The following is a 13,577-nucleotide window of genomic DNA, read 5'->3' on the forward strand; positions in this document are numbered from 1 at the left end:
TATTTGATGTTTCTAAAGCTCTGCCTGTTATCAATACCTTTTTTAATGTTAAATCTTTATCTTGCAAGCACATTGTTCTTGACTGCACTTTAGTGGCAGAACAGCTTGGTGCTTGTACAAGCACTAAAAATGGTCAAGAATGGTCATTCTTGGTTGCATGTATGTGAAGGAACTTCCTGGCGCATGTGCGAACCACATAAGGGATCAACAGGTAACAGACAATTGCGTTCCCTACTATGTGAGCATGTGTAAAAGTCTCTTCTGACCAGGGTCACGAGGACAAGGATCATATTCCAAACCGCAAGCATGAGAGGGAATGTCTCATTGCTTGTATGAGTGTCGACACTGATCACTAGTTCCTTTCACCCGTAGAATTGTGTTATATGCAAGTAACAGTACCTCCCCATGAACCATCATTATCTCTCTATTTGATACCCAAGTATCTATGGGAGATCAACGGATGGGGAAGGACAAGGGCACCAGCCTTCCCTAACCAATGGTGCTTGTGCTAGTTTCCTGTACACTATATCGAGATGTTTTCCTTGACTGGGTCAGGCCTCAGTAATGCAATGTCTCTATTGTACGAGGAGAGAGAATTCTCATAGCCTTCCGAGACTCCTTCAGCAAGTCTTCCTGGACTTGGACTTCTTCTCCTACTTAGAAGTACGAGGAGGCTGAGGAAACACAACTATAAGAGGGGTACATATGCTTCTTTTACTTGCCAACCTTAGTTAAGGTCGAGGTCTGGGACACCAATAATGATGCTTCCACAAAAGAAGCCAAAGTGAATGTTTCATACTTACTGACACCATATATGCAGGTGCCTTGCACTGCAACACCATTATGAGGATCACAGTAGTTGAGATTGTTACAGCAGGGATATCCACAGAGGTCATGGCACCAGCCAGTCTTCAACAGCTTCCCTGCTGACAAAGCACCAGCAATGCCCAAGGAAGGCCACAACTCCCATAAATTCAGTTCATCGTCCATCTAAACAACAATGGGCAAAAGTCATAGTAAAGGCAGAGTTTTACAATTGCTAAAGATATTAGATGTTTTTGCTTTCCCATAAGAAGATACCCATGGTGAAATGAGATTTCCTACCTGCAACGAATTCTTCCCAAGGACTCATGTCGCAATGATGAATTTGCATGGGACATAGCAGGTCGAGATTCACCAGAGGTAAAGTATGAGCTGTAGAATCTCTTTGGCAGTAGTTTTGGCATGGCCAAAGTTTGTTCTGAATGGTTTCTCTAGGTTTTCTTGTTGTTCTTGATACCTCTTACCATTGAAGAGGAGGCAACCACTTCTACTCATCACAAGCGGATGAGTGCGAACAGTCCTGCCAGCTGCAAAAAGTACAAAGGAGACGAGGATCAACAACTTGGTATCAACAAACCTGCCACATTTCTTGCTGGTTTTTCCCAGACACAGTCACATTGCCTTATTAGGTTATATTTATGATTGAAACAGTCTGAAAAAAGAAAAAGAAAATCTACTAGCAGACATTTTTGAGAGGCAGCAATAGTAGTTATGTAATCACAGCAGTTAAAGTCAAAAGTGTTGGACACTGACTGACAGCTGGATGAACTTCTCCACATCCCCTTCCACACTAGCTAGTTATATCGACATCGTCAATGATTTAATGGACGTTCTGGTTACGATGAACTCAAAATTCTATTAAAGGACAAATGTTTGTATGCTTGAGGGAACAAACTTCAATTTGAAAGATACCAAAAATTATAAAAGCTTTTCTTGAATCTATAGGTAGTAGGAAGGCCAGGCCACTAGCCATCCGTTGAGATACTACCGTGAGAGTTATTGGATCCTTTGACTGGCCAGACAGTAATAAATTAGATCCCTCTCTCTGGTTACGGCTCATTTTTTTCTTTGCCTACACATACCAAATACAGTGAATAGTCTGGCCTATTCTTTACACATTCTCGTCTTTCTCATGCACCTAATAACACTGAAACTAACAAACACTTCTTTGATCAAGGGGCTAATTACTGTGTTGTAATTCTTCGGTGGCTAGTTTCTTCTTGGTAAGGGTAGAAGAGACTCTTTAGCCATGGTAAGCAGCTCTTCTAGGAGGACACTCCAAAATCAAACCATTGTTCTCTAGTCTTCGGTAGTGCCATAGCCTCTATACCATAGTCTTCCACTGTCTTGGGTTAGAGTTCTCTTGCTTAAAGGTACAATCAGGCACACTATTCTATCTTTTTTTTTTCCTATTGTTTTTATGAAATGTTGTGTTGAGCAGGCTTAATAGAAAGGTGCCTGGTGGTTTATCAGGAGGTTGTCTTCTCCTTATCTGATTCTTTTACTTTTCAAAACCATCTTTACTGTCCTCCTTTCAGTTGAAGAGGCTATCCTGGAGGGTATTTAGCCTTGCATGGTGTATCGGCTCCTTCATGTTGACCAGTTTTCCGACTTTTTTTTTTCTATAGTCTATGGGTTTGATCAATCACATTATTTATATTTCTGTACATATTATTCTCTTCATCATTCTTGTTCATTTGGTTTTTAAGTATGATGTGTCTTTTTTATCATCATTAATTCTTATGCTCTCTGGAGACGTTAAGCAGAATCCGGGACCAGTTTGTCATAATTTCGTCAATGTCGTCTACTGTATTGCAGTATTCATGGTCTTCATGGAAATATTCAAGACCTTACAGTTGCATCCACACAGTATGATATTCTTTTGTACTCAGAAACTTTGTTCCTAATATGAGGCACTGATCTGAGCTCCTTATAACTGGTTTCAAGAAGCGAATAATGTTGAAATGCGATGCCATCCCTAAGGCTAGGGGAATGGCATTGTATATTAGGACTGAGTACCCTGCTTCTCATAAGTACTGCTATGAATGTGGATGTCAAGAGATTCAGGTAATAAAAGTTTGTGGCAGGCATAGCAACTTCTATTTGTGTTCGATCTTCCGGAATCCTGACATGGATGATTCTATCTTCGATTGTCTTCTTACCATTATGGTTAAGATAAAAGAAGATGATAGAAAAGCCTCTTTTGTCTTTGTTGGTGACTTCAATGCTCATCATAGGGAGTGGTTAAATTCTGTTTCTCCTACCTATCGCGATAGCTTAAGAGCTTTAGACTTCGCCTCTGAATCAGGCTGAGAGCATATCATAAGTGAAGCTACTCAGAGGTCTGGTAACTGCTTGGACCTCGTATACACCTACTCCCCTGGCGTTATAACAAGTAAGGTTGGTTCTCCAGTTGGGACATCTGATCATGCCTTGATTTCATTAGTAGTAAAGACTGAGCAGCCTGTCCCTGATGTATCTAACTCATGTAAGATTTACATGAAATTTCAAGCAGACTGGAATGGGATTTTGCATGATCTTTTAGGCTTGAATTGGTCACAATTCTATAGTAGTGTTGATCCTGTAGTCCCATTGACTGAGAATCTAGTCAGCGTAATTGATAGGCGTATCCCTTCTCGTGTACTATGGTACCGAGTGAAGGACAAACAATGGTTCAATGATGATTGTAGACATGCTTATCTAGAGAAGCAGGAGGCCTATCATCTTTGCAAGGGTAACAGCTCAAACTTGACCTGAATTAAATATAGTCAGTAAAAAGCTTTTATTCAGAGAGTTTATACTTCAACTGAAAAAGAATACAATTTAACCATAAAACAAACCCTTTCTGGTACAACCCATGAGCATAAGTGGTGGACTATCCTTAAATCTGCACTCTTTGATGTAAATGCAACAGTTCCTCCTTTACTTAAACCAGATGACCCTGTCACTCACTGTCCAAAGAAAAAGGCAACCCTCTTGGCAGATGTGTTTGACAGCAAGCAGAGTAATGAGAAACGCAAACTTCCTCATTCCTGTTTTCCTGAGGCTAAACTAACTAGTTTAGCTTTTCGATCTTGTGTTATTCAAGCTCTGTTGACGGACCTTGATGCTTATGGAGGTATAGATCCAAATGGTATTTTTCCTTTGTTTTTTAAAAAGACTGCAGATTTCTTAGTTATCTGTTATTTTGAGCAAGTTAGCAAAAAGCGGAGCTTTTAGCAGTAGCTGGAGAATTTGTAATGTAACTGTACTTCACTATGTAAATGTGTTTGTGGTAGCTCAAGTCCAACTAATTACCGCCCAATTTCCATAACTTCAATATTATCTAAAGTTTTTGAACGTCTTCTGGCAAAACGTCTAAATAGGTTTGCTGAAGGTGATCATCTATTCCTTAGTTTGCAATTTAGTTTTTGTAAAGGCCTTGGAGCATACTACCACTAGAGAGTTATGGGGTATTTTGAGTGGCCAGAGAGTAGTATATTAGTTCCTTCTTTTTGGTCACGGTTTATTATCCCTTTGCCTACACACTCACACACTGAATAGCCTGGCCTATTCTTTACATATTCTTCTCTGTCCTCATGCACTTGACAACACTGAGATTACCAAACAATTCTTACAGAACTGTAATTGTTCAGTGGCCATTATCCTTTTTGTAAGGGTATAAGAAACTCTTTAGCTATGGTAAGCAGCTCTTCTGGGAGAAGGACACTCCAAAATCAAACCATTGATCTCTAATCTTGGGTAGTGTCATAGCCTCTGTACCATAATTTTCCAATGTTTTGGGTTAGAGTTCTCTTGCTTGAGGGTACACTCGAGCACACTGTTCTATCTTTTTTCTCTTCCTATTGTTTTGTTGAAGTTTTTATAGTTTATAAAGTGACATTTACTTTTAATATTGTTGCTCATCTTAAAATATCTTATTTTTCCTTGTTCCCTTTCCTCACTGAGCTATTTTCCGTGTTGGGACCCCTGGCCTTATAGCATCCTGCTTTACCAACTAGGGTTGTAGCTTAGAAAGTAATAATAATAATAATAATAATAATAATAATAATAATAATAATAATAATGTTGTCAGGAAGTTCGTATGATTGGCCTAGATTTTAGTGCTGCCTTTGACCGTGTTAATCATGATTGATTGATTGATTGAAAGTTTTTTGGCATCCTGACATCTAAGGTCATTGACGCCAATAGCATTTATTATATATGAAAAATAAAAGAGAATTCAATTAAAACCATAAAAGTTAATAAGTCATTATACTAGTTAAATAGTTTTCAGAAGACCTGCTTCAGAAATATATCTAAAAATTCCTCTCGCATAATAGGACACATCATGTCTAAGAATCCTGGCAAGGATAAACCTGCCATCCTCACCTCGAGCCTCAAACAGATATCTATTTCTTAAGTTAGTAAAATTAGGGCATTCGGTCAACAAATGCCTCACTATTAAAGGTACTAAACAATCTTCGCAATACGGTTGGTGTTGGCCCTTCAGCAGAAACTCGTGTATCAACTGTGTGTGACCAATACGGAGACGACAAAGAGTCGTCTCCCATTTTCGGGGCATCATATTATACCTCCAAGGTGATATGATATTTGTTACTTCCCTCATTTTATTGCCATCTTGACTATCCCAGTGCTGTTGCCATTTATTACAAACCAATTTCTTGATGTAAGGTAGGAAATCATTACAGGGAATGGGATACCTCCTTGGTAGCAACTCAGATGCCGCATTCTTCGCCAGTAAATCTGCCTTCTCATTCCCAGACACACCTACAAGTGCTGGAACCCAACAAAATCGAACTGTTATACCTCTCCGTCCAATAATATAAAGCCATTCTAAAATCTTTAAAAGTGGAATTAAAAACTTCTAAAGCTTGAAGAACACTCCTTGCATCACTAAAAATTATGAAATTACCCTCCTTTTCAAAAGCTATTTTCTCAATAGCGGTTAGTATGCCATACAGTTCGGCAGTAAATATGGAAGCTGTTAGAGGAAGTGCACCTCTACAATTAAAATCATTACTATGTACTCCAAATCCAACGCCAGCATCAGATTTGGAGCCATCAGTATATATAAAAGTCGATCCCCTATGTTCTGCAACATGTTCCATAAAAAGAGAACTGGATTCTAAATCAGTCATATTCTTGTTAACTCCAATAAATTATTTACAAAAAGATACCTCAGGTAATTTCCATGGAGGCGTTGATGATACCTTGAATGGAAACACCTTAATTCTAATTATATCCAGATTGTTTAATAATTGTTTCACCCGAAACCCAAAAGGTTGAGGAGATTTTTGGTGCAACTTATAGTAAGTTGAGTGCCTTACAAGGCTTGCAGTCTGAAAGGCTAAAGAATTAGGGAGTCTTTGCAATCTAAACCAATACCAAATAAAAGAGGACATTCGATAGAGGTCCAGAGGCAACTCCCCAGCATCAACAAGGAGACTTGTGATAAGTGAGGTTCTAAAGGCTCCTGTGGATAATCTAATACTAGCATGATGTATGGAATCTAATATTTTTAACCGGCTTGGGGTGGGTGAGGAGTATATTTTGCATCCATAACTAATTTTGGAAAAAATCAAGGCCTTGTATAATTTTAAAATAGTATTGCGGTCTGCCCCCCATGATGTAAGGGACAATACTTTTAAAATATTCAGAGCTTCAACACATTTAGCTTTTACCGGTTTTAGGTGAAAAACCGATGTAAGTCTACAATCAAATATCAAACCTAAAAATTTGGCTTCCGATACACATGGGATCCGTTGACCTTTGATGTAAATATCCGGGTCTGGATGTGCTCCCCGGATATGACAGAAATATACAATAGTAGTTTTACTTGTCGAGAACTTAAATCCATTCATATCGCCCCACTGGATAATTCTGTCAATTGAGAGCTGTAGTTTTCTCTCAACCATTGCCATTCTGGCTCCAGCAAATGATATGGAGAGATCATCCACAAATAATGATGAGAGAACATCCTGGGGAATGGCTGAGGATATCCCATTGATTGCTAGTGCAAAAAGGGTTACACTCAGCACACTACCCTGAGGAACTCCTTCTTCCTGGCACTTACTCTCTGATAGAGCTTCCCCAACTCTCACTTGAAAAACTCTATGTGAAAGAAATGCCTGAATAAATAGTGGCAGCTCTCCTCTCAATCCCAATTCATGAATGGTTTTAAGTATACCATATATCCATGCGGTATCATATGCCTTTTCAAGGTCAAAAAATACTGTAACATGGTGCTGTTTGGAAGCAAAGGCTTCACAAATAGAAGACTCAAGTCATATCAACACATCAGTCGTTGAGTGCATTTTTCGGAATCCACATTGAATCAATGATAAAATACCTTTCTTTTCAAGGTACCACATCAGCCTTGCATTGACCATCTTCTCCATGATTTTACATAAACAAGATGTCAATGCAATAGGACGATAGTTTGCTGCTAAAAACTTGTCTTTACCGGGTTTTAAAAAGGCTAAAACAATGGCTAGTTCCCAAACACTTGGATAACTATGATCATGCCATATTCTATTAATAATGCTTAAAATAAATAGCTTTGTATTAAAATGTACATGTTTAATCATTGCATATGGAATTCTATCGGGTCCAGGGGCTGTATCATTGCAATGGGCAAGTGCGGAATCAAATTCTCTCTCAGTGAAAGGAGAATTATATGACTTCCCTTCTTGTTGCAAAATTTAAAATTTTCTCTCTTCAATGCTCCTATATTGGTGACCAGGGGTCCTTTACACTTGCTAGATACATTTGAAAAATGATTAGCCAGGACATTGCGAACATCATTTGCTTCAGTTACATACTCACCATTCACCTTCAACACTGGTGGTGGGTTGGGTGTGAATTTGCCAGCTATCTTTTTTACTTTCCTTCATACAGAAGATGGTGGTGTTCTACTGTTAATGGAGGAAACAAAAGACATCCATGACTGGCGCCTTGCTTCTTTCATGGCACGACGGAACTGTGCTCTACATTTTTTGTACATCATTAAATTCTCATCAGTTCTGTGTCTATGCAATCGTGTTATAGAGATCTTCTTGTGGCTCTGTGGAGGGCAGTTAGTTCTGAAGACCACCACGGGACTGGTCGCCGTTTGATTTGGGAAATGAATTGACTCCTGCTGTATGGAGAGTTCCATTCAGTAAGTCGATGGCATCATCGATATTTTCATCCCCCTCAATTTCGCTTAGCTCATGAAATCTATCCCAGTCCGCCTTGTCAAGATTCCATCTTGCCGATCTCTGTAAAGGTGGACCATTGTTGGTGTTTCTAATGATTGGTGCATGATCACTAGTATGCCAACCATCTAATGTCCTCCAATCGAAATCAAGAAGGCAATTAGAGCTTATGATTGATAGGTCAATACATGTCAAGGTACCTGTCTGGACATGAAAGTGTGTGGGCTCTCCTGTATTAAGGAGTCTCACATCTTCATTTTCCACAATTGATGATATGATATTTCCCCTCGTGTTTGCTAAAACATCACCCCACAAAGGATATCTACCATTCAAATCTCCAAGTAAAAGAAAAGGTTGAGGGAGTTGTTGAATCACCTCCACTAAGTTGTCATACAAAATGTTATCATTTAGAGGCAAGTACAGAGAAAAAATTGTATATATTCTCCCTATGTCAATCTGTACAACCACTGCCTACAGAGGTGTACGAATAGACAGAGAAACTTGGGAACATCTCGACGAACGTATATGAGACTTCCGCTATGGCTCCCCACTTGGTGATCATATGGTGTCTTATAACTAATATATTCGCAAGGACAAGGGGTATTATGATCAAATTTGCTCTCCTGTAGACAAATAATTATGGGGGAATGCTCATGAATAAGGAGCTTAAGTTCTTCATATTGGGCCCTTAAACCCTGAGAATTCCATTGCAAAATGGAGGAAAAAACTATGGTTTATAATTTGGTAGACCCCTTGGATGGAGTCTTCCCATTAGCAGTTTTTGATCTAATACTATTTTAGGTGGTTTTATCAAAGAGGGTCTTGATAGATTAGGTTTAGCATTTATGATTTTTTTTTTGTCTTTTTGATCTGATTGTTGAGGAGGTTGGTGGACCTCCATTTGAATTTCCGATTTATTTAAATTGACTTCCAGATCAGAAACATCAACAGACAAATCATCATATCTATTTGACGTCATAATTTGGATATTTCTTTTGGAAGGGGGCTAGAGAGATGGGGGTCTCTCTCTTTTCTGATTAGTAGGTGGTGAGCTACCAGGTTTTTGCACCTCCCCCAATACAGGTGCACCTGGTAACTTGGTGTCAGGTGGCATCTCCATCAAATCAGGCAAGATCATGGCCTGAGAGAGGTTAGTACTATTGTTGGTAATGGGGGACGAAGGCTGTACAGAAACGGGCAATGACCCATTTTTAATACACTATGGCAGAGCCTCAGAAGGCAATATGATTACCTTGTCATGCAGTACTTTATTATCAGAAGTTGTATTTCTTTTCTTAAGATTACTGGCAGTGCTAGTTGGGGTTGATGTCTCCTGTGGTAAATTTACCTTTGATTTTAAGGCCTTTGCATAGCTGGTTGATTTATTCAACAGTCTTTTTCCATGTCCCACACTTATGTGTTCTAAACTTGATTTATTTAGGGCAGCTTCCTCTAACTTATACAGTTCGCATCTCCTATCAGTTGATTTATGATTCAAATTGCAGTTTGAACACCTGGCCTCAAGTGTACATTCTCCATAAGTTTTGGAGAAAATACCACACATTTTTCCACTTTTGCAAACTTTGGATGGGTGTCCAAATTTAAAACAATTAAAACATTGCAGGGGCTTTTGTTTGAAAGGCCGAAGTTTAATCCTTTCATTTTCAATAAATATATGGAAAGGTACATCAGCATCCTGGAAAGTAAGTATAATCATTGAAGTTCCAGGAACCTTATGCACTTTCCATACATTTAATGGACACATAGAAAGTATTTCCTCCTCTGTAAATTCGTACAGGTCTTTATGAAAGACCACTCCCCTTCCATAACTAAAATTTTAATGAGGTTTCATTTCCATTGTAATTTCATCACTGCCTGTCTGTAAGTTTGATAGTATTGCAGACTGAGTCGAATATTTGGCATGGATGAGATAACTATTCTTCCCAAAACGAGATATATCTCCAGGTGCAATGGTTCCTACTTTTTATTGGATAAACTTACATATTTTAAAATAATTCCCTATTATCCCTTTAGGTTCAGCTAAGAGCCACATTAGTGGTTTGGGTTTTCTCTGTGAAGTAGGGTACATTTCTATCTTTTTCAAACCAATCAGCAGGTTTTTACACATCCAATTCCTTTGGGACCTTATCACAAAGAGCTCCCATGATGTTCAATTGGTTAATTTTGATACTACTATTACTTATGGCATTAAACGCTTCATCATGACTTTCAAAAGATATCCAAAAGTCCCATTTTTCATCTCTGAGTCTCATCCTTATTTCCTTTATCAATCCATAGCACTCAAATGGTCTATGTATATCATTATAATTTGTCTCTAATGGGATTTGGGAAACATGAAGGAATCGTAGTTTCCCTGTGTTACCCAAATTGCTAGATTTTTTAACATCAGTAGAGTGGTCCTTTTTAGTTCGAAGGTCGTCCATATCTAAGGGTGGAATTTTCATGTTTTTTGTTGTTGTTTTGTTGGTTTACCTGCTTGAGAATTATAAGAAAGTATCATACATTGGAAAGGAAATTTGTATTCTTCACTATTGGCACAATGAGAGTATACTTCCCAGATGGTCCACTCCATACCCTACCCGAAGGATAGCATCAAAAGATATATAGAGGCACAGGTGTAAGCTAAACCCGCCGGTTAGGACTGAGACCAAGGAAATATATATATATATATATATATATATATATATATATATATATATGTGTGTATATATATATATATATATATATATATATATATATATATATATATATATATATATATATATATATATATATATATGCATACATCTACATATATATATAACTCAAGAAAAATAATAATCATAGAGATAGGACAGCAAGATGAAAGAAGAAAAAGATAAAAGAGAGAAATTTGGATTCGAACTGGGGGAGCAATTTCCTGAAGTTCGAAAGCACTCTTCCCCGTCACCAAGATTCAGCACGGGAATGAAATGCCGTGCTGAAGCTCAATGACTCCATCAAGGCATTCTCTCAGTAAGAGGGTGTTAATCATGAGGCCCTTGTTTTCAAACTAAAACAGTTGGGAGTGGGTGGGTCGTTTCTTAGCCTTACTATCCTATTGATTTTTTAAGTAATAGATCTCAAAGAGTTGTTGTTGATGGGCACCATAGTGAGTATAAGAATGTGATATATGGTGTTCCTCAAGATAGTGTTCTTGGTCCATTACTTTCCATACTATATACATATGACTTGTGGTTTGGTCTAGAAAACTAGCTTGTAGCATATGCAGATGATGCTACTCTCTTTGCATCAATTCCATCTCCTGAATGTAGATCTGGGGTTGCTGAATCCCTTTATACAGATCTAAGCTAAAATTAGTGCATGTTGCAAATTAATGGGGATGAAGCTGAATCCTAACATAACCCAAAGTATGATTGTAAGTAGGTCATGGACCGTGGCTCCTCAACATCCTGATCTCAACATTGATAATGTTTCTTTGACTTTGAATGACTTTTAAAATTTTAGTTGTGATTCTCAAAAGTAAATTTACTTTTGAGAAACACATTAGGTCTGTGTCTTCTTCAATTGCACAAAAAATTGGCAATTTAGAAAGTCTTTCAAGATTTTCGGTGCTCAATCTATTCAGAAGTGCTTTAATTCTTTCATTTTACCTTGTTTTGAGTATTGCTCTCCTGTCTGGTCTTCAGCTGCTGATTCTTATCTTAATTTGTTGGACAGGAACTTATGGTCTCTTCAATTTCTTATTCCTGATCTCGATATTAATCTCTGGCACCATCGTTCAATTAGTTCATTATGCATGTTGCATAAGATTTTTTATAATTCTGACCATCCTTTACATTCTGATCTTCCCGGACAGTTCCATCCTGTTCATAATACTAGGCATGCATTTAATTCTAATAGTCAGGTCTTCTCCATCATGAGGCTTTATACTACACAGTACTCTAGAAGTTTTATTCCAGCTGTGACCAAGCTGTGGAATGATCTTCCTGATCGGGTGGTTGATTCAGTGGAACTTCAAAAGTTTACACTCGCAGCAAATGTTTTTTACATTGAACAGGCTTACAAAAGTCCTTTTGTAGTTTGTATATCAAATATCTGTTTTAAAGTTGTTAATATTTTTAAAATATTTTATTTTAATTTTCAATACTACTTATATCGTTTATTTATTTCCTCATTTCCTTCCCTCACTGGGCTATTTTTCCCGGTTAGAGCCCTTGGGCTTATAACATCTGGCATTTCCAACTAGGGTTGTAGCTTAGCTTGTAATAATAATAATAATAATAACAACTTTCAAGTCACCTGAAGAGTATTGGCTACTCTTTCATGTAGAATGGCAGCATGGATGGAGGTTTTCTGAATCTTGCACACTTACCTAGAGAATGAGCCCTAATTTTTCTTACAGTCTGTCTATCATTATTTATTTGGAAGTAAAATATATTTTAAATAATATTATTACCTTCTAATGGAGAGTTTCCTTTGTCTCATAACTGTAGGTTTCGTTGTACTTAATCTTCATATATCATTTGCCACCATTTCATAGTTCACTCGATTCTGTATTCATTTTCAGGAATTTTGAGCCAAAGTGATGATGGTAGGTACAGGGTTTTTTCCTTTTTCTTTTTAAACATCAGAACTATTGGGCAGGACCTAGGGATGTAAATTCCAATGTATTCGGGAAACTGGCGAAGAAACAAAGGTGGATTATGAACCTTTGCTATTTTCAGAAGAGGAAATAACTACCGAATTAATGAAATATGCATAGACCTTTATCAATTTCTTGTATATAGCAGCTACATAAATGCAATGTGCAGCAATTCTGCTGGGTGTTGATTAATGTGAAGGATACTCAAGATATTCATCCAATACTTGACCAGACTGTCCTTAGTGTGTTGGACATATATATATATATATATATATATACACATACATACTATATATATATATATATATAACGGATTTTGAGCGATGCGAAAAATCTATTTTTGGGGGAAATAGCCATGTCGTCCTGAGATTACGTCAGCAAGATGGCGAAGAATATGGACGTCATCGGAGTGCCCATTACAGTAAATGAGGAGGAAAACTTTGTAACGGCTCCTCCTATATCTTGCCACTTGTTCCCCCCCTCGAAGCGTAAACGCTATGTGGGGTGCAGATAGCTATGTTGCGTGTCAAGAATACGTCCCCTGTTATTATGCGATATCCTAAAGGACAACCTTGAGGGTACTCTGGAAAACTTTAGTTTAATTCTCTGGGAATATCCACTGTAGTCAAATATACCCTTAGGGAGCTACTAAAGGAACCTTCCATCAGGACGACATGGCTTCGCTCAAAATCCGTTTTACATATATATATATATATATATATAATTTACATATATAATATATATATATATATATATATATTATATATATATAATTTACATATAATATATATAATATATATAATATATACACACACACACACATATACATATATATACATATACATATAAATATATATATATATATATATATGTATATATATATATATATATATATTGTGAATGAGTCATAT

General features: G+C 37.4%; 1 protein-coding gene across 1 annotated transcript in view; it reads right to left on the reverse strand.

Annotated features, from left to right (window-relative positions):
• Positions 1-1,173: 1,173 nt before the first annotated feature.
• Positions 1,174-13,577, reverse strand: part of LOC137633835 (uncharacterized) — an 18,421-nt gene continuing 6,017 nt past the window's right edge. Inside the window, exon 3 of the mRNA XM_068366075.1 lies at positions 1,174-1,414. Coding sequence (XP_068222176.1) covers positions 1,174-1,414 — 241 coding nt within the window. The remainder of the gene's footprint in view (positions 1,415-13,577) is intronic.

The sequence above is a fragment of the Palaemon carinicauda genome, chromosome 43 (assembly GCF_036898095.1).
Source record: "Palaemon carinicauda isolate YSFRI2023 chromosome 43, ASM3689809v2, whole genome shotgun sequence".
Classification (NCBI taxonomy): Eukaryota; Metazoa; Arthropoda; class Malacostraca; order Decapoda; family Palaemonidae; genus Palaemon; species Palaemon carinicauda.